The sequence below is a fragment of the Peromyscus californicus genome, unplaced genomic scaffold (assembly GCF_007827085.1).
Source record: "Peromyscus californicus insignis strain IS unplaced genomic scaffold, ASM782708v3 Scaffold_12__1_contigs__length_115047231, whole genome shotgun sequence".
In the NCBI taxonomy this organism is placed as follows: Eukaryota; Metazoa; Chordata; class Mammalia; order Rodentia; family Cricetidae; genus Peromyscus; species Peromyscus californicus.
The window spans coordinates 86,682,065-86,706,350 of NW_026294413.1; the positions used below are offsets into that span (position 1 = coordinate 86,682,065).

General features: G+C 54.4%; 1 protein-coding gene across 2 annotated transcripts in view; it reads left to right on the forward strand.

Moving 5' to 3' along the window:
• The first annotated feature begins 4,881 nt into the window (after positions 1 to 4,881).
• Prkcd (protein kinase C delta) overlaps positions 4,882 to 24,286 on the forward strand; it is a 32,366-nt gene continuing 12,961 nt past the window's right edge. Inside the window, exons 1-3 of one of the 2 annotated variants that reach the window (XM_052733749.1) lie at positions 4,882 to 5,138; positions 22,252 to 22,371; positions 23,248 to 23,447. In XM_052733749.1, coding sequence (XP_052589709.1) covers positions 22,260 to 22,371; positions 23,248 to 23,447 — 312 coding nt within the window. In that variant the 5' untranslated portion in view covers positions 4,882 to 5,138; positions 22,252 to 22,259. Of the gene's footprint in view, positions 5,139 to 19,584; positions 19,691 to 22,251; positions 22,372 to 23,247; positions 23,448 to 24,286 lie in introns of those variants that run through there. The other variant, XM_052733748.1, reaches the window with a different exon arrangement.

The following is a 24,286-nucleotide window of genomic DNA, read 5'->3' on the forward strand; positions in this document are numbered from 1 at the left end:
AAACACCAACTGAGCAAAGCGGAGACTGGGAAGTGGAGAGAGAGCAGGGGCTTGGCAGAAGTGCCCCAGGGCCTCTCGTACCTCTGGAGGACTTGACTGTAGGCTGCTAGGTCGGGCTCTGCTGGTCCAACTGGCCCAACCACTTCTCTTGGGCACTACCCACTGCCTCTGCACAGAGCCCTGCCAGGAGATGCCAAGTGAAGTCTGCCAGGGACCTCAATTCCACTTCCCACTCTCAAGGCAAGGATAAAGAGGTCCTGAGCTCCAGGCTGCTCTGTTCAGTCTGGAAGAGTAGAGGGCAGAGTCACTTCCTTCTAAAAAGGGATGTGGGTAGACTGCCTGGGGAGATCTGTGCAATTCTACTTTCTTCTTTAAATGGGCCTGTTTCATTTGCTTTAAACGACACATCCCTTTTTCCATCAAAGCAGCCAACCGTCTTTGTTTGGTTTTTTTTTTTTTTTTCAGGTTTCTGTAGCTCTCCCTGCCTATCGGTCATCTCCAGCTTTGGGTCCTCACCAGGCTAGGTCCTTACCAGCAAGGCAGTGCCCGGGCAGGTGTCAGTGTCTTGGCAGCCTCCAGGTGGCTATGTGACCCAGGAATAGAGCTGGGTCTTTTATAGTCTGGCCAGAATCACGTGGAGGGCTGGCACCTCCCCTCCTGGCTGGGAAATACTTCCTTAGGGCAGGGAGGGCCAAGGCTGCAGGCCTGTGCACAGCAGTGCACAGCACCAGTGCAGCAAGGGGAGTGTGTGTGTGTGTGTGTGCAAGGGTGGTGGTGGTGTGATAGAGGCTGGGGGTAGAAGGGTGAAGGGTAGGGGTGTGGTATGGTGCGGGGGTGGTGGTGGTGGTGGGTTCCATTGTAGGTGAGGGCTGTGTGGCCTGAGTCTCTGGAGGGATTGTCTACAGCCCTTGGCTCCTCCAAGGACCTTCTTTCATCCCAGGCTATCTCATCCCCTGTCCTCAGTTTCCTGTCAGCCACCAAATGCTCAATGAGCTATCATCTGCAGAGGAACTGAGGCAACCACACAAGAGCAAGCGAGGGGCTGGTGAAGCCATCCCCAACCCCGCCGCACTCTCCTGGCCTTCACTCTCTGTGGGTGGGCACACTAGTGTAAGCCCCAGCAGAGGTAAATTGAGTTGGTTCTGGGCAATCAGTGCAGAAGACCAGGATGTTCCTTGCAGTCTCTAGCTGTCATTGGTGACTAGCCCCAGCTCCACTGCCCATCCCTGCCGCTCCCAGGTCCCTGTGAGGAACTGGGACAGAGGAGCCTGCTCAGGAGACAGGCCTGGCCAGAACTGTGCTGGGGTCAGTGCTGGGCCGCACCCACGAGAGCAGCAGGAAAGCCGTGTGCTGTTCTGTCCTCCAGGACTTTCCCCATTTGTCCCCAGGAGTTCCTCAAGTTTCACCTAACAAACTTATGGAAGACGATTAGCTCAGCCTCGCTGACTGTGTGTTAACCGTTGGAACCAACCCAGATTGAGCTTGCTCCTCTGGTCTCAGAAGCTCCATCTCAACCAGCAGATGTCATTATTAGCATCTGCATTCCACAGATGAGGAAGCCTACGCGTAGTAAAATCACGGGTCCAGGGCAGAGTGAGGCAATAACTTTTCAACACTCCTCTGCCATATGACACTACCCATAAGACCTTCCTAGTCTGACTTTGCTTGACCTTCACCTAGTGCCAGAGGCTGAAACCTCTGTGGCAGCCTTGGTGGCCTGAGGCGTAGGCATGTCCCAAGTACCCTTCCCATCTCACGACCCCCAACAAAACCCTGCCAGGCTCCACTATCCCCAGCAGCTGCCCATTCAGTATATCATTCCTGCTGCCTGTGTTTCCTGTCCCAGAAACATGAGTCCACTTTCTCTTGAGCAGGCCGGTGCTCTGGGTATGGCGGAGATGGCTGCCCTGGCAGCCGGAGCTTCAGGGCTGGAATGATGGCACAGGCAGAGACAGCAAACGGTACTGAGCATAGGACAAGAACTGGCTGCTGACCGAGATGAAGTGGGGGACCCTGTCCTGTCTCCAGCTGGCGGGCCTCAGGGACAGTGGGTGGCCTTTTCACCTTGCTCCTTTGGATCCTAGACTTCCCCTTCAGAGGTCTTAGGACCCTATTTTGCTCATGGTTTTGGATAGTGCCAGGGTGGCAGGAATCTTCGTCCTCTCCTCTGGACAAACCCTCCAGAGAACCACAGAGGAACAGCCCTGGGTGGTTACTGCTCAGTTCCACCCACATCTGGTCCCTTGGCTTTTCCTTAACCTGGCAGAGGAGGGGTGAAGAGGAGGAAGTGGGGCAGGTGGAAGGGGGAGGCTTTGAGCCCAGCCTTGCTGGAGGATTTATACCCATGTCATGAGAGACAATCCAGAACCCTTTCAGTACCGAGAACCTGTAACTTAGCCCAATGGCCATTCCCATAACCCTGAATATAGAGACCAAGTCCTTAGCAGACATCCACCCTGGCTGAGACTGTATTCTCTCTCTCTCTCTCTCTCTCTCTCTCTCTCTCTCTCTCTCTCTCTCTCTCCTCTCTCTCTCTCTCTCTCTCTCTCTCTCTCTCTCTCTCTCTCTCTCTCCACATCCTCTTTCGTACTTGAGAACTTAGGTTGAGAGAGGTGTGGTCATGATGATACAGTCAGGGTCATAGAGTCAGCATGTGATAAAATTTCCTTCGAGGCCTCAGCAGGCCCTTATTAGGTTGGTTAGGGACAGCTCATCTGGACCCTACCCAGGACTACCCAGTGTTGTACCCAGCTCCACAATGCAGGGATCCTAAGCTAACCTGGGCCTGAAGTCCCTGACTTCAACACAAGCCTGTCTCCTCTAAGGCCCTTGGGCCGATCTCTGGAGAGAAGCCCGCCTGCATCCGGAACATGGCCAGATCAGTCTTAGCTTCTCTCCATCTTATTATATCACAGTTCCCCTTGCTGGTCACTACAGATGCCATTAATAGTGGTCCTCACTTTGTGGGTGCTTGAGGACCACACACAAGGTACACATCCAGCACCTAGACAGAGCCCAACACTGGGCAGTGTCGTCCTGTGTGTCCCCGCTCCCGTTCCCGTTCCCCCCCTCCCCCGTTCTCAATCACCATCATTCCTCATCTCCCTTTTCCAAGGGAGAAAGCAGCAGGTAGGAGGAAAGGGCTGGTGGCTGGCCCTCCCGCTGTGGTCCCTGGCGCAGAGGCAGGTCCATTGTTGATGTTGAGGGGCGAGGCTGGGTTGGCTGCTATGGTTCTGGAGGAGGAGTCAGAAGATAGGGTGAAACCCGATTCCAGGTGGGCAAAGGTCACCTGAAGCTTACCCTGCCCGCCCTTTCCTTCAGCCCAACCCCAGGGGAGCTAAATAGGCCCCTAAGCTCAAGGAAAGGCCATGGATAACAACTGGGCATCAAGGAGGAGTAAGTAGCATGTGAGGAGACAGTCAAGACAGGTAGAGAGGTGTCGGGAGAAAATAACCCAGCGTAGTCAAAAGCCTGATGTGAGCAGAAAAGCGGCTGTCTCTCCGGAAGGAGTCCAATTTGGCCGGAGTCAGCTCTGATGGAAGGGGGACAGTTATCAGGGCTGGGGACCTAAATACTAATTTCCAAACTGGGCCTGCCTCTCTTCCAGGATGGAAGGACCCGGAACCTTCCTCTGTCTACAGTAGCAGGATGAGTCATTGTGGTTTTTCTCCCTAGCCCAATCCCCACCATATATTTAAAATAAGGTTTGGAGACCTACATCTTTGCCAGGTTCCCCTATCCCGGGAAGTCTCAGGCCTCTGGGGGCGCATGTGGTGGGGGGGCACTTCTCTTGAGCATCAGATGGCAAAGAGCCATCTGGACTTATATTCTTTCTAGGTGGTCCCCCAGAAAGAGGTCAGGGACCTCAGGATCCTAGAACCCTCTTTCAGCCTCCTGGGAAAGGTCATCTTTTATTTTGTTTTTTGAGATAGGGTCTTACATGCCCTCCACTTGCTATGTAGCTAAGGCTGAACTGAACTCCCTTCCTGCCTTGTCTCTTGAGTACTGGAGTACCATTCTGATCCTCCATCTGTGGTTTACCCTGTGGTGGGGATCAAACACAGAGATGTCTGCAAGCTAGACAAACACCCTATCAACCGAGTTACATGACCAGCCCGGGAAGTCATTTCTTTGAGTAAGTATAATGTAACATCTTAGTGCTCTGGGCTTTGGGGACAGAAAAATGGACTCCCTGGCTCCCAGCGGTGCTCAGACTTTGGGCCCAGGGGACCCTTAATGAACGAACAACGAATGAATGAGTTACGGCTGATGGTCGAGTTCCACTTCTGGAAAGAAAGCTTATGCGCTTGATTGAGGCGAGGGGAGCTCTGGATCGTGGGCACAGGACAGACTGCGGAAGATGGGGATAGAGGCAATTCCCAGAACTGTCTGAGGAGCAGCGCCGCCGATTCAGACTGGCTAGAGCCTTTCGCCCTGGAGACCTCCCCAGCTCCTTCTCTCGGGCAGGGCTGGGATCGGCAGGCCTGGCGGCGGGCACTGAGCCCGTTCGTTCGCCGCCCGGCTCAAGCCAGCAGGAAGAGGAGTGAGGCCAGGCGAGGCGGGCCAGCTGGCCAGTGGGGAGTCCCGGGCGTGGGCGCGAGTAGTTGGGGAACCCCCGCCGGTGCCTCCCAGGCTCCATTGTGTGTGCTGTGCCCCCACCTTGGCCTCAGAGTCCTCCTCTGTAAAATAGTCCCCTGAGATAGGACTGGCAGGCGAGGCGCGACGAGAGCCAGGGAAGGCTGAGAGATCAGGGGACTGAGACCAGCACTCAAGGAGGCTGAGACGCGCCGGGCCCCCCGTTCTCGTGGGCGGAGCTTCGAAGGGGCGGGCGCCCGTGGGGCGGGTCCTGAGTGAGGGCGGGGCCGGGGCCGGCACCTGGGTGAGGTCGCGCAGCCCCGCCCCCTCGCACTTCCGTGTGCCGCGGCGCCAGAGCAGGAGGCGGCGGCCGCGGGATCCCGCGAGCGGCCCCTGGACATCTAACCCCCCCGTGCCGGGACCCGGGCGGTCCCCCCCTGGCCGCCGGGCCCGTCCTGATCAGTCCGGTGCTGACCTCCCCGTCCACGCGCATCGAGGAGAGCCGCGCCACGAGACAGACCCCGGCCCGCCGGGACCCCTGGCGCCTGGCCCTGCGTCGGGAGGTGAGTGTGAGCTGGGCCCGGGCGCGGGGTCCGAGCTAACTCGAGGGCGCAGCGGCCTTTTCCCCCCCTCTTCTCTCTCCGGTGGCCTCCTTCCCCCTCTTCCTTCCCCGGTTCCCGGTTCTGAAACTGAGAAACTGAGCCATGAGCAGCCAAAGTCCCGCCGAGCACGGAGACCCGCCGGTGCCTCGGTCCCCTGGTTGGTCTGACCCTCTCTTCGACGGCGGGAGCCCAGGCCCTACTGCTCCCGGCATCTTTACCCTCCTGGGTGTCTTCGGCCCCACCGAGGGTCCGTGCGATGGTCCGGAATCTCCCTGGGGCCCTCTGCACCTTCGTCGGTCCCCACCCCCTCTTGCCTGGTCCTCCGCTCCCAGGCCAAGTCTGCTGCCCCTCGCCGTCCCGTACTCCGTCTCCCCACCCCCGCCAGGCCCGCCGCCCCCTCGACCCATTCCTCCCGGAGCCGCGCCCCCGGCCCACGCGCACAGGCCCCTGCCAGTCCAGCCTCCAGTCCTTTCCACCACCACGGGGCGGAGGCCGGGCCGCCCGTCGTCCTAGCCTCCTGCGCCTGGATCCCAGGCGGGCCGACCGCGCCGCCTCCTTGCCCTATCTTTTTTCAGTCTCAGTGTCTTTCTTGGCTCCCCATCTGTCTCTGGGCTGGGCGTGGCTCCAGGCTCTACCGTTTCCCCTGCCCTCTCCGCCCCTCTGAGCCCCCTCTCCCGGGAGCCTCTGCCTGGTGCTGTCAGTCTCTGTCCCACTGGAGAGGCGCCACTCCCTCTGGGGGCCCAGTAAGGTGATTGAGGGCAGCCGGGATGGGAGTGCCCTGCCCTGCTGGCTGGCAGGGGAGAGGGAGACCAAAAGCACAACCACTGTTCCCACTTCCCCAACTCCCTGGGTGTAGGGGAGGGGAGAGAAGAGAGCCTCCCTAAGCAACTCCACTTAAACCTGTCAAGAGGATTTAGAATGAGTGGGGGGTATTCCTTTCTGGCCCCTACCCTGGGCCCTTGGAGGAGCTTGGCTTCTGCTGCTGGAGTATCTGTGTCCAGGCCTGTGGGTATGTTGTGTATCTCGTCTCCTTGTGTATTGATTGTCACTGTGGGACTTGCCCTGTGAATGTGTCCTTTTCCACGTGTGACTTGCTTGTATGTATATATGGCTGGGTCCTGAGGCTCCATGCATGGCCCTTGCAACTTCATACAGCGTGTCTTGGTGAATTGTCATTGGTCTCCCCTCTATATTTTATGATATGTGTCTTTGCTTACTCATGTATATGTATCCCTATGTGTCCCAAAAGTCCTATGTGCACCATGTAATGGTGACCATCTGGCCATGAGTACATTAGATCCTTTAATTGTGGGAGCCACACTATTGGCATGCTTGTGTGTGAGTGTGTCTGTGTAAAAGTGCATGCAATCATTTTTGGTTCTTCTCCTTCTGCTGCTGATCTTCTGTGACCAGGCTGATCTGGTACAGAGGGAGGGGACTGGTCCTTGGGTTTCCTCGTTCCTGCTTTCGATTAGCCTGGGGTGTGGTGGATCACCCAGCAGAGGGCAGCTGTGGGGTGTGTGTGTGTGTGTGTGTGTGTGTGTGTGTGTGTGTGTGTGTGTGTGGTGCCTGTGTGTGGTGTGTGTGTGTGTGTGTGTGTGTGATGTGTGTATATGTGTGGTGTGTATGTGTGATGTGTGTGTATGTATGTGTGTGGTGTATGTGTGTGTGTGTGTGTGTGTGTGATATGTGTATATGTGTATGATGTGTGGTGTGTATGTGTGTGTGTATGTGTGATATGTGTGTATGTATGTGTGTATGTGTGTGTGGTGTATGTGTGTGTATGTGTATGTGGTGTGTGTGTGTGTGTGTGTGGTGTGTGTGTGTGTGGTGTATGTGTGTGTGTGGAGGGGTGTGTGTGGTATATATGTGTGTATGTGTGTATGTATGTGTGGTGTGTATGTGTGATATGTGTGTATGTATGTGTGTGTGGTGTATGTGTGTATATGTGTATGTGTGTGGTGTATGTGTGTGTATGTGTGTGTGGTGTGTGTGTGTGTGGTGTGTGTGTGTGTGGTGTGTGTGTGTGTGGAGGGTGTGTGTGGTGTATGTATGTGTGGCGTGTATGTGTATATGTGTGTGTATGTGTGTATGTATGTGTGTGTGGTGTGTAGGGGTGTGTGTGTGTGTGTATGTGTGTGTGGTGTGTATGTATGTGGGGTGTGTGTGTGTGTGTGTGTGTGTGTGTAGGGTGTACGTGTGTATGTGTGTGTGTATGTATGTGTGTGTGTGTGTATGTATGTGTGTGTGTGTGTGTGTGTGTGTGTGTGTGTGTGTGTGTAGGGTGTGTGTGTTCCCTCAGTGACAGTCTGTACGATGTTGTGAAGGCTGTGGTAGATGACAGGGCTGTGCTGAAGCTGACACTGGCGGTATGGAGCTGGAGTGAGAGAGTGACTGGTAGAGACTCACAGTCTGACTGTATGAAACTGCAGGTATGTGCTGAGGAGTGACGGGTTGTGGGTAACGGAGCGGTTGAGTGTGGGTGACAGCAGCAGGAGGTGTGTAGGGTATGTGGCTAGGACTGGGAGGGAAGGCGAGTGCCTAGCTGTGAATGAGCTTAGGGAGGACAGGAGGTGCTGGGTGTGTGCTCTGCATGCACAAGCCCAGCCCTGGCTCCCCGAGAGATGGAGAAAGCTGGAGACGAGACCTGGGGCTGCAGTGGTTCTGGACCAAAAAAGCCATGGGCTCCAGTACTTACCATGCCCTTTAAGGTCAGGAGTGCCAAGCCAGGCCTCTGTGCGCTGAGTTTTCTTTGTGGAACAGAGCGAGCGAGGACTCAGGGACTGGTGGTTCTTCAGCAGTCCTGGCCACACTGAGAGTGAAGGCCCGCTGCACGTGTGAAGTCTTACGTGGGGGGCGTTCCTGGCTGTGTGTGCCCTTCTTCTGGAATCTGGGATGAATGAAACCCTGATAGTTCCCAACCATGTTTCCCACACAGCATGTCACTCGCCGCTCCCTGCCTCCCTGGCTGCTGGCAGGAAGCAGGATTCTTCACAGAGTGCCAGGCCCCAGACCTGCTCAGCTCCACCCCAGCCGGCTCCCAGTCTCTGTAGCTATGCTGTGGGGAGTGGGGGTGACTCAGAATTGTGATGATCCAGGGTTCTGACACCATTTATCTGGCACAGATAATTGGAGTTTAAATTTAAACTGGAAATAATTTGAAGTACTGATGGAAAGATAAAGCCTGAGGCTGCTGTTGCTTCCAGGAAGTAGTGATGGGGTCTCTAGCTGGGGCAGTGGGACTTCGTTGTTGTTTCCAGACGGAGTTTCTCTGTGTAACAGCTCTGGCTGTTCTGGAACTTGCTTTGCACACCAGGCTGGCCTCAAACTCACAGAGATCCTCCTGCCTCTGCCTCCTGAGTGCTTTAGGATTAAAGGCATGCACCACCGCAGGGGACCACCTGGTTTGTAGTGGGAATGCCAGGACACCCAGGGCACTGCTGCTTTTGCCATCCTCCTGTTTAGGGTGTCTCTAGGTCTCAGTTTTTTTCACTATATAATGGTGCAATAGTAATGTGAGAATCACCTGAAACCACAAAACAAGGACTAAGATGCATCCTTATCCATCCATTATGTTCTCCTCTGTCGCTTTTTTAGTGGTACTGAGGATTGAACTCAGGGCCTTACTTGGAAGCATCACTGAACAACATCCTAAACTCTTTAATTTTTGAGTCTCATTAGGTTACCCAGGCTGGCCTTGGACTTTCCATGTAGCCAACACTAGCCTTGAACTTTCGCTTTTTATGCCTCAGGCCCCTGAGTAACTAGCTAGGCTTACAGGTTGTGTTTCACTGGATTCCAGTCATCTTTTGTTTTCACTGTGAATCCAGCACAAGAGCTGGCAAGACATGTTTTGAAGCCTCAGAGCCACCTGGGGCATTGGAGCAGTAATATTTCCCCCACTTAAAAAATAGGCTTACAGCTGGACACAGTGACATGCCTTTAATCCCCACACCAGGAGGCAGAGACAGGCGGATCTTGCAAGTTTGAAGAGACCCAGTCTCACAAAACAAAACCAAACAAACAAAAGAAGGGTGGGAGGCTCGCTCAGTTTACATAGTGAATTTGAAACCAGCCTGGGTTACGTGAGACCCTGTCTTTATTTAAAAAAAAAAAAGGCTCAAAGAAATTGTCTGAGGTTGGTGCTTGATTGTATCCTGCAACTCCAAAACCTTTAGGTCCACCTCCTTGACAGGAGCAGGTGTTCACCCTCCACCCCAGCCGTGTCCCATGGCCTCTTTACCATGCTCGAAGTGTTCTAAGGGCAAGGACACAGTATTCTAGACCCTAACGTGGGAGGGACACATAGCTGGGTCCCGAGAGAAGTGGAGCCTAACAGCCAACGACAGAAGAGCAAGTCAAGCCCAGGAAAGCTTGAACTCCTTCGCCCAGCAGAGCTGAGCTGGCCGGTGCTGGCTGTGCCAACGCTGGCTGGTGCTGGAGCCTGTTTGGCTGTGCCTCCCAGCTCAGCTGTTTTCTCCTGTTCCTACAGGTCTGCTGGGAATTGGCCCAGGCAAGGGCGTTGGGCCTACTTACTCCTGGTGCTTAGTGAGTGGTTACAGCACTCTAGGAGCCAGGACAAGCAGGAGCTGGGAGGCCCAGGTAGGATGGGTCGTCTCAGGCAGGTGGGCAATGTGCCAGGGTACCCTTCGTCTTCGAGACTTGTCTTCTTCCACTGGGACTGGCTGGATCTCAGGGTACATTCAAAAGCTGTGATCTGGGTGTAAAGCAGAGTGTCCAGCGGGGGTGCCCATTGCTTTGTTCATAAGGGACTTCCTGCCGGATACCTGGCCGTGGCTGTGACCTTGGAGCTCAGAGGACGGGAACCCACTGGTAACGTGGGGGAAGGAGCGATGACACTGCTTTTGGTCAATTTGAGGGAAAGTTGCATGTAAATGTCAAGGGTTGGGGTGGATGTGTCAGTTTCTCCATGGTTCCTCAAACTGCCCTCATGTCACAAGGAAACAGGCTCACCTGTGCCCCGTGGTGGGTTGAATGCTGGGCCGGGAATAGAATGGGGTCTCCCAGAAGGACTGAGTAGTCTCTCCTCCGCCTCCTGATTCAGGACTAGGCTCTGCGGAGCATCGTCTTCGAGGAATGCCCGGGAAGGCTGCAAGTCCCTGAAGTTAGCAGTGCCCCTTTGGCCAGCCTTGCTTCCTTGAGTCCCTGGCGCAATCAAGTCCTGTGCGCCTGGTGCCCGAGCTCTGGGGCAGTGTGCCCAGCGTGTGTGACGCTAGTAGAAAGCCCGGCACCCAAAACAAACAGAAAGAAGGAAGAGACAGAAAGGAGGGAGGAAGGAAGTAGTTCTGTGTGTGACTAGAGGAGCCCCAGTGAGCAAAGGTCTGCATGTACACACACATGTGTATGTGTACATGTATGGGGGAGTGTGAGTGTGTGTGCTGGAATCCGGGGAGGGACAGGACAGGCTGGCAGGTGTGGTCTCCCTTGATCAGCCCCCATTCCCACCCTCCGACTGTTAGTCGCTGTTGGTGCAGGGGTTGTGGGTGTGTTTGAAGCTTCCTCAGTGTGGAGAGGGAGGAGATTGAGGTTCTCACTTCAGTGGGGGTAGGGAGGACAAGGGCAGGATCTTCACTGGGTCTTCTATCTGTTCATCCTGCCCCAAACCTGGTGGGGAGGAGTTGATCTGCCTGGAGCTTTCAGCTGCCTGAAGTCAGGGAAGCCAGCTCCTCCCATCACTTAGCCTCAAGTTTATTAGCCACAGAGCCTGCCTACTGCAAACTCTCAAACATCACCTGTCTGGCTGGCAGAGACACGCACGTGCTCACACAGGTAGACCAAGCCAAGCTGCGCTGGGCATACTCGCCCCAGGCACACTCCGCCTACACATAAGCACAGTTGTTCACATGCATCTCCTCAAGGGACACACTCAGACACTCATACAGAGGCTTACTTCCTTCTGTGACTATCTACACACATCACACATGCCCATGCTAGGTCAGATGGCGAGCCCTGGTCTGGATCATTACCTACTTCTGGCAGCCAGAGTCTATCACCTGACAGTGAGCTTCCAGGTATAGCTAAGATCACCAGGGCTAGCTGGCGGGGGTGGGGGGTGGCGCACACCTTTAATCCCAGCACTCAGGAGGCAGAGGCAGGTGGAGCTCTGTGAGTTCGAGGACAGCCTGGTCAACATAGTGAGTTCCAGGACAGCCAAATCTGCACAGAGAAACCCTGTCTCAAAAAAATAAAATAAAATATCACCAGGGCTGAAGGAAGTTAGGCCACACTGAGAGAAGGATCTGCCCACATGACCTAGGTCCTCAGGCTGACAAGGGTTTGGCGTTAGAGATAGGGGCACAAGTGTGGAGGAGGGGTCAGTCAGCTGCTGCAAGCTGTGGCTAGTGCCACAGAAGAGGAAGTGAGTGGGCTGTTTAGTCATGGGACCAAGGTGATCATAGGCCAATGGTGGACCTACAGTTGCTCTGTCCTCACACTATGCCTGGAGAGAGTGGAGTTGCTGAACTCTGGGGCCTGTCCAGCAGGGCATTTTTCTCCTGGGGGTCTGCCCTCCAAGGCTTGGGCCCAGGGAAGAGACCCAGCTGGTCCATGATATTTCCAGAGACTCACTTCCTCTGGGCTGCCCAGGAAGTGGTTTCAGAGGAGGACTGACCAGCTCGGCCTGCGGCTTGCTTCACCCCAGCTCTGCCTGTAGAGGGGAGTGGTGTCTGGCCTGTGGGTTAGGCCAATTGACTAGGCTTTCCATACCAAGACTGCCCAGGCTTGTCTGGAACTCGGGTGGAAGACAGGGGCCTGAGACCAGTAAGTCGCCTGCGGCCCCACAACCCCAGGTCCTCCCTGTTCCAAGCCTGTAGGCCAAAGGGGCGTCAGCACCAGTAGGTACAGCCCGTGGGGGTGGCAGTACCCCTTCTGTGTTTCAGAAATTAGGTAGCACCAAGCAGCTGTGTGGATAAATCTGTGTAAGTGGTTTTCACACTCAGTACCTTGGTTTTTTTTTCCTCTGACAAAATCATGTTTATGTTCATTTTTATGAGCTATTTGGGAAACAGCAGTAAGTGTATGCAAAATAGCAAGAACTGGCTGAGTAGTGGTGGCTCACACCTTTAATCCCAGCACTTGGGAGGCGGAGGCAGGTGGAGCTCTGTGAGTTCGATGCCAGCCTGGGCTACAGAGTGAGTTCCAAGACAGCCAGGGCTACACAGAGAAACCCTGTCTTGGAAAAAACAACTACAAAACAAAGGAAGAAAAAATGGCAGGAACGGAAGGCATGTAAAGCACTCAGTGCCTGGTGCAGAGTAACTATGCAAATCCATCAAGTGATACTGATAATGTATCCTGGTGTCACAGCCACATGGCTGTGGAACCCAGCTGAGAAGTCCTCCATTCTGTTAATTCTGCTGCCCTCACGATACTAGGCGTTGGGGAGGGCTCTACTGATTCAGTGGGTCGCATGTCCTCTTCAGAAGGGGCCCCAGGGTAGAGTAGCTATGCACAGTCAGCAGCACAGCCTGCTCCTGTTTGTGTCCCCCTCGCTCCCTTTCAAAGTGAAGAAAGTAGATCTCACAACAATGTATGAAGAGAAGGGAAAGGTAGCCCACAGCTAGCCGCTTAGGGCTCCGCTCTGCTTGGGTCCCTGCAGGACTTTGGGTTTGGAATGAGAAGGTGGGTGGTGAGCCCTCTAATCAGGCTACCTATCCTTGGGACCCCTGGAGTTAGCCTTTGGGTCAGAGAAGGGTCAGGCATCTGGGACTGATTAGGTTGGAAAGTGGGGCATGTACATCCATCCTTGTTGCATCACTGATTTGTGGCAGTTGGTGGGAGGAACCTTCATGTCCCAGGAATACAGAGAAAGTCAGCTCGTCTTTGCCCCTTGCTGTTTGGGGCCAAGAGGCTGGGAGTCTCTGGTGATGAAGAATGGTAAGGATGGTAGTGTAGCATACAGGGCCAGGAGGTTGGAGGGCTGGAGATCAATGGGAACCTGGGCCAAATGTAAGGGAGGATATCCTGAAGGTCCAGGGGTAAGACCTCCACCACATCAGATATTCTCAGATGTAGTTGTTCCTGCCTGTGTACCCAAGCCAGAGACTAGACCGCTCTCAGCCTCCGTTGCCTCATCTGTGAAATAGGCAGAACAGGGATGTCCATGTGAGGCGTGAATGATGGGAAGGAGCCACTGTAGGGGTAGGGTATAGGAAGACAGAACACTGCAGCTCAGAAGCTCCTTATAGAGTGAACTTGGTTGTCGGGGAACTGAAAGGGGTCCCTTTAGCCAGGGCCCAGGAGTGAGGAGAAGGCAGCTGCCTAGATCAGGGAGGTCAAGGCTGCAGGTTGATGGACTTGGTGGGAAACACTAGGAGCTGAGTCAGGGATGGCAGGGTTTGCTTTACTGTCTTAAAAGTCTTGAAAGCCTTGTTTGGAGCTAGGGCATAGGGATTGTGGGGGCCAGAGTAGGGGAGGGTGAGCGGTAGGCAGGCAGGTGTTCAGTCTGGGCTCAGCAGTAGGGACCGGGTTGGGGTAGGAGGTGGAGGCAGGAGAGGCATGGAGGCTCACTACAAAGGCAGGCTGGGGAGTGGGCTGCATGGGGGAAGGCAGACAAGCAGACAACCGGCCCCAGGTTTCTGGCCGGATGACTGTGAACGTGGGCACTCCTGGCAGATGAAGACACATGGAAGTGGGACATCAGTAGGCTGCTGTGGGCTGATTTGAGCTTTTTTTTTTTTTTTGACTCATTCATGTGGTGAGGTTGGAGAGCCAGGTGGGCACGTACGCCTACAGTATGGGGTTTTAGGTCCAAAGTGAGACCTGAGCGTCTAAAGCTGGGTTGGTGGGAAAGTTTGAAAGGCCTCAGATACAAGACGGAACAGCTGTCCCTCAGAGGCCCTGGCCTGGGGGCCAGGAGGGCAGGCCTGTGGTCACTGAGCCGCTGTTTTCACAACAGCAGGAGCTTTGGATCACATCTATAGCCGTGTTGGGTAAACAGGCCAGTCACTAGGCCAAGGTTGGATCAGATGTCTGCGTAGTATAGACTGCGGGGCTGTTGGGGTCACGGTAGGAGTATCTCTGGGGTCTGCCAGTGGCAGAGCCGGAAAAAGCTTAGGGGTCTAGGTTATCAAAACACAGACAGTTAGGCCATCAGGGGCTGCTGCTGACCACAGACTCAACTACACCAACCTAGATGGGATCCTGGAGTAGCAGGCAGCCTAGGGCATCCCACAGCTGGATTAACCCCAAGAAGACCAGGGACAACTGGAGATGGGGTAGTGGAACAGGTGGGAGAGAGAGGGCCAGGCAGGAAGATAGCAGTGTTCACAACTTCTGTGTATATCTCTGCCTCATTCCAGGCCCCACGTTCAGCATGGGATATGGGTATGATCATTCCCATATTGCAAATGGAGCTCCTGGAGAGACTTGGCCACATTCTAAACTACATCCCAGCCCATTTAGGCCTGAGCTCACCAGTTTCTCTGTTTATTACTTATGAGGGGGATGGCCCACCTGTGGGTGCTTCTAGCTCTTCCTGCTTTCTCCAGATCCCTGAGGTCCTGGTCCCTGCCCTCTGCACACTGCCCATCTTAGAGGTTATAGACAGATAGCAAAAGACCAAAGTGGCCATTTTACCTTCTCCCAGACACAAAACAGTTTACTGTTGTAAATCTGAGCATTCTGGGGACCTTCTTTGACGGGGGGCGGAGAGAAGGTATAAGACAAGGGCTTGGGACCACTAACTCTGGCCAACAGAGCAGTCCCTACCTGCAGACATAGCCCCTCATGGGCAGGTCTAAGAGTTTGAGCTGGAAACTGTTCCCCTCCCCGCTCCTGGCCCCCCTTTGGCTTTGTGGCTTTGGTTGAATTGCTCAACCCCTTGGTCATCTTCTGCAGTTGTGAGCCTGGGGCTCCTGGAGGGCATGTGTGGGCTGCCTCCCCCCCCCCCCCCCCCCAGCACTTACAAGTCTTCCCCTCACTCACCAGGCCTGTGACAGCCACCTGTGAGCTCCAGCTTCAGCACTGGCTCACTTCCCCTCAGGGCCCTGCAGGCAAGTGGGCAGGCTAAGGCCTGCCTTGGGATGTGCCTGACCAGCCAGCCTGTCCCTTCTCTTCCATGTTTTGGAATTCTCTTTGGACCTCCTGAGGAGGCAAGCCCATCCTGGCCTGGCTCCCTGCTCTCCTTCCCGTTCTCTCCTTTTCTCCCCAGCCATTATGCTCAAGGATACTGTGACAGGAAAAGCTGTATTTGGTGCCAGAACCTAATCAGAGTTCATCTCTGTGCCTCGTGTGGGTCTGTTGTCCATCTGTATAATATGGCTTATCACACTGCGTGTGTGTGTGTGTGTGTGTGTGTGTGTGTGTGTGTGTATGCGTGCATGCATGCGTGTGTGCATACGCCCACATGCCTGGCTGTGTTGACATGTGACAGCTGTGGGTGTGGGGGAGGTGTTCCTCTTTGTATGCCACTGTGTCATCCTAGGGCTCTGTGTGTACCTCTGTGTGTCTACCTTCGAAGGAGACTCCTCATGTCTGACTGTATGTAGGCTAGTTGGTGTGCCCATGTGTGCCCATGTGTGTGGTTGTTTTTGGAGAGTCCTGGATGTTCCCCCTCCACCTGGCTCCTCACAGAGAACCTCTTGTCCTCAGAGGAGCTGGCTTCTGGCTTGGGCCAGGAAGGGCCTTGGCTTCTCCCCCACGGGTACCTGGAAGTCTCCCACTCATTGAGCTCAGAGGTCCCTGAGCTCAGGGGCCTGCAGATGACTACAGTTCCGTGCCTGGTGCAGCAGGCTGTGCCCTTGAAGTGTTCCTGACCCCGTGTGTGTTGGCAGAGGGCTTGTGAGCCAGTTTACAGGCAGGAACCTGAGTCCTGGCCCTCTGGCGGGGCGGCTGTGATGTCGCTCAGGCTACAGACCCTGCAGCCAGCCCAGCCAATAGATGTTTGTAGGTCCATTTCTACTCTCACTCACAATCCTCACTGCCGGAGCAAAGCTGCTCCCAGCCTGCTTAGTGCTCCTTAGTCCTCCTCCAAACCATGCATCCCATCAGCTTGCTCTGTCTGAGGCATTCGATGCTGGGACTGACCCGGGGCTGAGGCAGACTCTTGTGGCCCCAGCCCCCACCCTGTTCTGTGCAGAATCATGTCACTGCATGCATATTTTCCTGAGAGAAGACTCCCAGCTTTCACTTGACTCTTAGGGTAGCCCAACCCTTGTGCAATTGGAAAAGAATGATTATGCCACCTGAGGCCCACTTCCTATTCCCATGGACTGTATTTGGAATTCTCTTTGGTATTGAGGCAGGGTCCTTCTGTAGCCCAGGCTGGCCTGGAATTCCTAATCCTGCTGAGTGCTGGAATCACAGACAGACAGTGCCCACCACACTTGCGTGTAACTAATCCAGGTTTTCATGTTTTGTTTTGTGGGGTTTTTTGGGGGTGTGTGTGTGCTAAGGATTGAATCCAGGGTCTTATACCAGGCAAGTAAGTATTGTACCACTGAGCTCCACCACCAGCTCTTAGTAGTGGGATTGTTGAGTAGCCATCATGTAGCCGGGACTGAGATGACTGGACTAGAGGTAGAGACACCACCCCACCTACAGCAAACCCAAGTCCTCAGCACCTAAGACGGTGACAGAGGTTACCAATAGGGAAGCAGCTGCCTTCCTCAGGAGTAGGGAGAGATTACCAGGCCTGGCTTTTGGAACTATCTAATAGGGAAGCAGCTGCCTTCCTCAGGAGTAGGGAGAGATTACCAGGGCTGGCTTTTGGAACTATCTAGATGGATACATGAGAAGAAGGCCATTCTGGCTAAGGGCCGTGCACAGGTTCATGGGGGCTGGCAGGTGAGGTGCCAAGCCGCCAGAGGGATTTGAGAGGGAGAACAGGATGGGGCCAGTATGTGGGAAGGCTTAAATGGCAGGTTGAGGTATCTGACTTCTTCCAAGAACAGTGCTAGCTGAGAGGGTTCCATGCTGTGGGAGGAGTCACAGCTGAGAGAGGGCTGCTGGGGTGTGGAGAGCGGGGAGGAACAACAGAGTAATGAAGAATCTGGGGAGGAGAGTACGGGGGGGCAGTAACTGGTCCCATGGAGTGAGGGGGAGTGGCAGGACATGAGATCCGTCCCGTGGAAGGCATCCCTGTTCTGGGACCTGGCTGTGACCTGAGACCATGGGCTCTGGTAGAGGCCTTCTCGCTGCTCTTCCTGAGGACCTATTTCCTGAGTTACGAAAGCTCATGGCCTCCTTGACTTGGTTCTGTCTGGGAATTCCACTGTGGAGGTCATCCTCCTAGAGGTCTCTGTTAACAGACTGGCTGTTCTTCATACCTGGCCTGCTCTTCATGACTGCAGGGCCAGCTTCCTCTCCCCTGCTAGTCCCATCACCTCTCAATCCATCCTGGCCCATGACCAGACTTATGTCTGCTCTCCTCTCCTTCCTTCACCCCTCCCAGACCTGTACACCAGGTAGGGTGGCAGCCCCAGGAGGGCATCACTTTGCTGCCATCTGCATCTAGTCTTGCCAGCAGATGGCACCTTCTATGATCAGGCAGTGAGTGCCAGCCTGAGGTTAGGCAGGTATGGATGGTAGAGAGCTACGTGAAGTAGGCTCAGGACTCCTCAGGGGTTTGCTCCCAGGTAGCTGTTGAAGAAGTCAGGTGACCCACCAGGACCTCCAGCTCATGTTTTCGTGGGCCTGTTCACACTTGGCCATAGCAGTCTGTCTGATCAAGGTCTCTCTTCTCCATCCCCAGCCCCAGCTTTCCCCGCTGTCCAGTGGACATGACCCTATGGCCTGTGAGACAGATCCAGCCCAGGGTAGAGGGAGACTGTGAGAGCTGAGGCCTTTCAGGCGGAAGCCTGGCCTTAGCTCTCCCTCTGTACCGTAAGGAGGTGGACATGTCAGTCTCTGCTCCCATTCTCACCACACTTGGAGCCACCCAGTGGGAATGCCAACAGTGCCCTGAGGCTAGCCTCTCTCAGTGCCTTGGGCTGGCTGGAAACAGGTTTCTATTTGCTCTGGAAAAGGTGACCTGCCTGCGGTGGCTTAGCCACTGCCTTCCTTACCACAAGGCTTCTGGTTTCTGACAAGGCTAGGGACCAGGTCGGTTCCCCATGTTTTCAGAAATGGAGGAAAACAGTAGTTCAGGGCTCTGTACCACCCTTGTTGTGCAAGAGGAGATGAGTGGCCTTGAGGGCAGGCCTAGGACCAGACCAGGATTCAGGACGAGGGTAGGTGAATAGATCAGCCAAGCACACGGCTCTACATTCTCGCTTTTCTGTCTTCGTAAGTGTTTGTGCTATTCCTGCTCTATTTACCTGTCTCCATTTCTGCCTTCTTTCCTCTCTTCGTCTCTCCTTGGCATAGTCCATTAGAAAGAAGTGAATTGTAGCATCCAGCAGGCCTACATCAAATCTTCCCACCACTTGCTTACCACTTACCAGCTGTGTGACCTTGAGTAAGTCATATACCCTCTTTGAGCCTTGCTTTCTGTATCCAGAAAACACTTCCTGGGGCTACATAAGGGAAAAGTGAGCAAATAGAACTACAAGGCTAATGCTGTATGTTGTCATCTTAGACAGTCTTTCTTAGAAGCGGGTGAGCTGAGATTGGCAGCTTGGCTGTTTGTCTCTTTCCCCTGCTCTCTTTGTCAGAGACAGACTGGAGGGGCAGGAGCATAGAGACTCGGAGCCCCCAGCAATGGGGAAGGCCTGCCTGCACACACACACACACACACACACACACACACACACACACACACACACACTCGTGGAATGCTGTGAGGATAGTTGCTGTCCCCTGGGCCTGCAAAGCCTGGGGCTGAGGCAGTGGCCTTCCTTTGGGGCCTGTGGCCCTGGGCCTATTTGCATGGGGTTTATAAATAGTGGGCACACCTTGCCCCTGCGCTTCTGTCCTACCCCCTCTTCCCACCACTGCTCCACAACACAGCAAGGTTGTGGGGCACACTGATTTGTTGTGCAGATGGACACCATTGCCCAGAACCTCTCGCGGGGTCACACTGAGATGGAAGCAGATGCTAGCTAGCTCATGTATCATGTCTCCCTTCTAGGGTCCGAGTACTCCAAGTGAGGACCAAATGGGCATTTGCACCAGCAGGGGCCTTCGCCGTCATTTTTGTCCCAGGAACTTGGGGGCAAGGTGATTTGACCCCTGAATGACTCTTGGGTAGTCTCATGGCAGCCCACAAAGACCACGGCACCCCAGTGCAAGTAGCACTGCGGCCTGGATGCAGGTTTAGGGCTGGGGCCCAGACCTGCTGTGGTTGTGGTTTTCCCTCCAGTGGCTTGTAACAGTAAGCTGCTGTGAGTGGGAGCCGAAGTTGAGGCCGCAAGGGCAGCCCATGGGTCGGGTCCTGAGCCGGGCATTACCCTCCTGTGACTGCTCTGACTCCTTGTCTCTTCCACACAGCTCTGTGAGCCCAGGGCAAGCTGGGAGCAAGGGAAGCCTTGGGCCTGCAGGCGGAGCTAGACGCCAGGGGGAGCTGTGGGGAGAGGCTGGCCAGCAAGTGTGTGGAGTGCTTAACACAGTCCAGGGTGAGCTGACAAGTTCCTGCAGACATGGTTTTCCTGTCTCAGAATTGGGGACAGTTTCCCAGCTCTCACTGACTTGTGGGCAGGGAGAAGAGACACAGTGGGGATATGAGCAGACTTAGAGACGGTGTCCTGTAGGGCACAGGGGTAGCATTAACCGGAAGGCATGTCCTCTGTCTGTCAGGCTGACGTTGGCACTTATCCTAGTGGGCTAATGAGACACCAGCAGAACAGCTTAGAGACCAGGGACAAGTCCTCCTCTGGAATGTGAGGTTGCAGAGACTCAGAGCTCAGGAGGTCTGAATAACCACATAACCAAGACAGCATTGGTGTCAAGAACCTGTGTCTAGCCAGCCTCACCATTTTGCCACTGGGATGGCTCTAATCTCCTGTCCCCGAGGAGCCTAGGCCCCTTCTCCTGCTTTTTCTCTGGCTGTTTGGCGTTACCCTCTGAGGTACTAAGCTAGCTGCTCAGTACCCTGCCTTGTTCCTGAGTTATCTCACTGAGATAACTGTGCCCGCTGTGATCTGACCTTTGGTATGTGGCAAGTGTGTGCTAGGAGGGGCCCTGCTTATTACTTCAGACCCTGAAAGCACTCACTGGGGCACTTGATGCCTTGGACTCCGAGGTCAGTAGGAGGTCCAAGATGTCTTTTTTCCTTGGGGATTTGGGACATCCGTCCAAGATTCCTACATGTGACCAACGCCAGGCCTCTGTAGCTTGCTTTTCACGCCACCATTTACTGATGTCTCATCATATCATGTTCCCACATGGCCTCCCAGGCACACTCACTTCCATGACTGTGTAAGTCCTTGTGCTCGTTAGTTTTTTGTGAGCTTAACACAAGCTGGAATCGTGTGAGAGAGGGAAGGAACCCCTATTGAGAAAATGCCTCCATCAGATGGACCTATAGGCAAGTCTGTAGGGCATTTTCTTGACGGGTGTGGGAGGGTTCAGCTCACTGTGGGCAGGGTCGCTCCTGAGCAGGTGGTCCTGGGAGGTATAAGAAAGGTAGCTGCCAGCCTGGAGAACAAGCCAGGGAACAGTTTGCTCTCTGGGCAGTTCCTCCATCCAGGTGCCCGTACTTTGTGATGGACTGTAAGCTGTAAGATGAACAAGCCCCTTCCTCCTCGAGCTGCTCTGGTCATGGCGTTTATCCCAACAGTGGAGAGCACACCAGGAGTCTTATTCTTGCAGACCTGCGCCTTTCAAGCCCACCACCATGCAGGCTCATGCATACTCCAGGCCAGGAGCCCGCAGCAGCTTCTCCGTTTCTGCCCTCCAAACTCTCACGGGCACTGGTCTAGCACTCAGCATTTGCCCACCTGCTGGTTTCAGGTCTGAGACTGGGGGCTGGGGGCACAGGCTGAGGTTGTACACCTGCTCTCACTTTTACTGAGCAGGAGCCAGACCTGGGCAGGATTTTGTGGGATCAACCTCTCTAATCTGTCTGTTCTGCTCTGGCGTGGCCCGGAGCTCCGGCTGGGCACTCTGGGCTGGGCTGCAGGCTGAGGTCAGTGTTTCCTGTTGAGCTCATCTGGACCGGGAGCTCTGGGAAGACCGGGCTGCTCTTCTGGTTGCCCTGCTAAGGAGCTGGATGGAGCTGCTTCATGCTGGGCAACTGGGTTTTTGTTTTTGGGGTGTGTGTGTGTGTGTCTGTGTGTGTGTATTTTTCAGGGTGCCCTGAGTCCAGCTTTGTATATTACACTCAGCATTAAAATACAGTTTTATATTTGGAGAAAAATGTGAAACTGCACCCCCTTTCCATATCCCCCACTGTGTTCCTTTCACACCTCCTTACCTGCCTGGAAAGGATCTTGGTCACCGCCTCCATTCTCAGTCTGAAAGGACAGGAAATCTAAATAGGCAGGAGACATGTGGCCCTGAGGGGCTTGTCTTCAGAAGGGTGGGGTGTGTTGAACAAAGTCAGGGCAGAGTTAGTAGAGCTCTAGCCTTCCATCTGGCTCAGCCTGAGTCTCAGTTTGCCCATCTAAAGAGTGGGTTCTTTGGCTGATGAAACAGGACTCAGTTCGCCATGCTTCTCTGCGTAGGTGGTTATGAGCAAAATCAACCGAGAATCAAGAGGGGGCTTCACGAGCCAGTAGAGAAGAGAGCAGTTGCTGGCACCGAATGGGGAACCCAATACATACTAGGTCTCTGGCATGCTTAGGTGGTCAGTAATTGGCCATGAGAGGGACACTGAGTGACTTCCCCAAATGATTGCCTCAAGATCACAATCAAATGCCTCCAGGGTCCAGTTCAGGAATGGGGACAGTATCCTGACCTGGTAGAGAGAAAAGCAGCCAGCACGGTGGCTGTCGATCAACAAGTCCGGTTTCCCATCTTTTAGTTTTACCAGCGGTGCCTCAAGCCCAGACTTAGGTTAGTCTGCCCAGCTTTCCCCATTGGCACCAGAGACTAGTGCATTTGGTGTACCATGTGGGGCAGTTCCAGTGGGTGAGCTCTGTGGAGAGTGGGGGCCTGAGTAGCATCCCGGCAGCGGTCTCCACCGCCTCTGCGTCACTGTCCTGCTTCATCCCTTCATGTGCACAATCTTCCGCAGGCTTCACCATGGCGCCGTTCCTGCGCATCTCCTTCAATTCCTATGAGCTGGGCTCCCTGCAGACAGAGGACGAAAGCCAGCCTTTCTGTGCTGTGAAGATGAAGGAGGCACTCAGCACAGGTAGAGTTGGAAGCTAGTGCCTAGAGGGGCATGGGACCTTCTCCCCCAGGTTCTTCTTGTCTCCCTGAGCTACCCTGCTGAGGATGCAGGAAGACAGAAGCCACCAAGTTCTCTCCAGGGTTTGACACTGATTGAATTGAGCCTCCTATATCTTGGGTTTCACCCCATGATTTCCACGTCTTCTTGGGCCAGGCCCTGAGCTGGACACTGAGGCTATTGTGTTCCAGTACTGGCTTGGCCTTGCCTTGTCCCCCAGCAGGGGGAGCTGGACAGGTCACAGGAGATGAGTCTTGTGCTGAGGGAGCCTAGGGTCAGGGTGGCTTTCTGGAGGACACACCCTTCACTCGAGTCTCACCTTCTGCTCCCTGCCGGGTACACCTTTTAGGTTCTAGCTGAGCTGCCCTTCCTCCAGGAAGTCTCTGGATGTCAGGGTCAGGCCACTTGATGGCAGGAAGGTTTAGAACCACGGTCTTTGTCCTCAATCCTATACAGCTGTGACTTAGTGGTTACCTGAGGAATACAGTGGTTTGTATCTCTGTCTGGGACTTGAGACAGGGCCAGGCCATGTTCCTTGCCAACCAGTCCATGGCTGGCATGCGGCCACTCTTACATGTGTTCACTGGGTGAATGCAAACAGAAAGGGAAGTTGAAATGGAGCTGGAGCAAAGGGGTTACAGGAAAGGGAACAGCAGGAGCGAAGACGAGAGGTGGGGCCCACCAGAGTACCCTAAAGACACGGGAGGCCGTTGGGTGCTTCGTGGGATGCTGGAGAGCCGTAGCCGAGCCTCGGGACTGGACGGAGAGCAGGTCGTGTGGCAATGAGGGATAAGGAGGGAAGGAAGGACTTAGGAGTCCTAGCCTGACTTTCTGTTGCAGAGCGAGGGAAGACTCTGGTACAGAAGAAGCCCACCATGTACCCAGAGTGGAAGTCAACATTCGATGCCCACATCTATGAAGGCCGCGTCATTCAGATTGTGCTGATGCGGGCAGCTGAAGACCCACTGTCTGAGGTGACCGTGGGTGTGTCAGTGCTGGCCGAGCGCTGCAAGAAGAACAATGGCAAGGCTGAGTTCTGGGTGAGAGGCTCGCGGGCCGTGGTCTTGCATGTGCATTGTGTGCTTGCGGGATGGGTCTTGGTGAGTGACCACAGCATCAGGACCAATTACCAGTATGACTTTGTAGCCACTGTGGTTTGAATCCTGGCCCTGATTTACCTCAAGGTCTCTTGTCAGAATGAGCATGAGTATCCAGTGCTTTATTGCAAGCTAGTTGTCGTGTCTGAGGTTTACGTACTTGGGAGACTGAGGCAGGATGGCCACAGATTCAAGATCTGCTGGGTAACGAATGTAATGAGATCCTGTTTCAAAATGTGAAAGTATAAAATTAGAGTTGGGGATGTAGCTCAGTGGTAGAGTGCTTGTCTAACATGCACGAAACCATAGATTCCATCTCCAGCACCGCAAAGTATGGAGACGCTGCAGAATATGACACCTTGTAGGTGGTGAAGGGAATTATCTTGGTTATTGCAACTACACCTCTCCCCTCTACCCCTAACCTCCCCACCCCCGTTAATTTTGGAAAGGCAGGATATGCACTGTAAAGTGGTGTGCTCCTGCTCCAACACCAGGCTCTGTTTTGAGAGGCACCCATTGTTCCTAGTTGGGGATGTTTTAAGGATAGTACAGGTCTAGCCAGGCATGGGACCAACATCATGATATTTAGCAGCCAAGAGATAAGAGAAGGAAGCTGGCAGCCTGCCCACTCACCTGCTGAAACGAGGACTCTGCACATGCCTGTGCCCACATGCATCTCTGGTGGTGTACTTGGTGGCAGTAGAATGCCAGGCCCATACAACCCTGCAGGCTTCTGCAGCCTAACTAAAAAGACTCAGTGACCATTGGAAGCACTGGTCAGC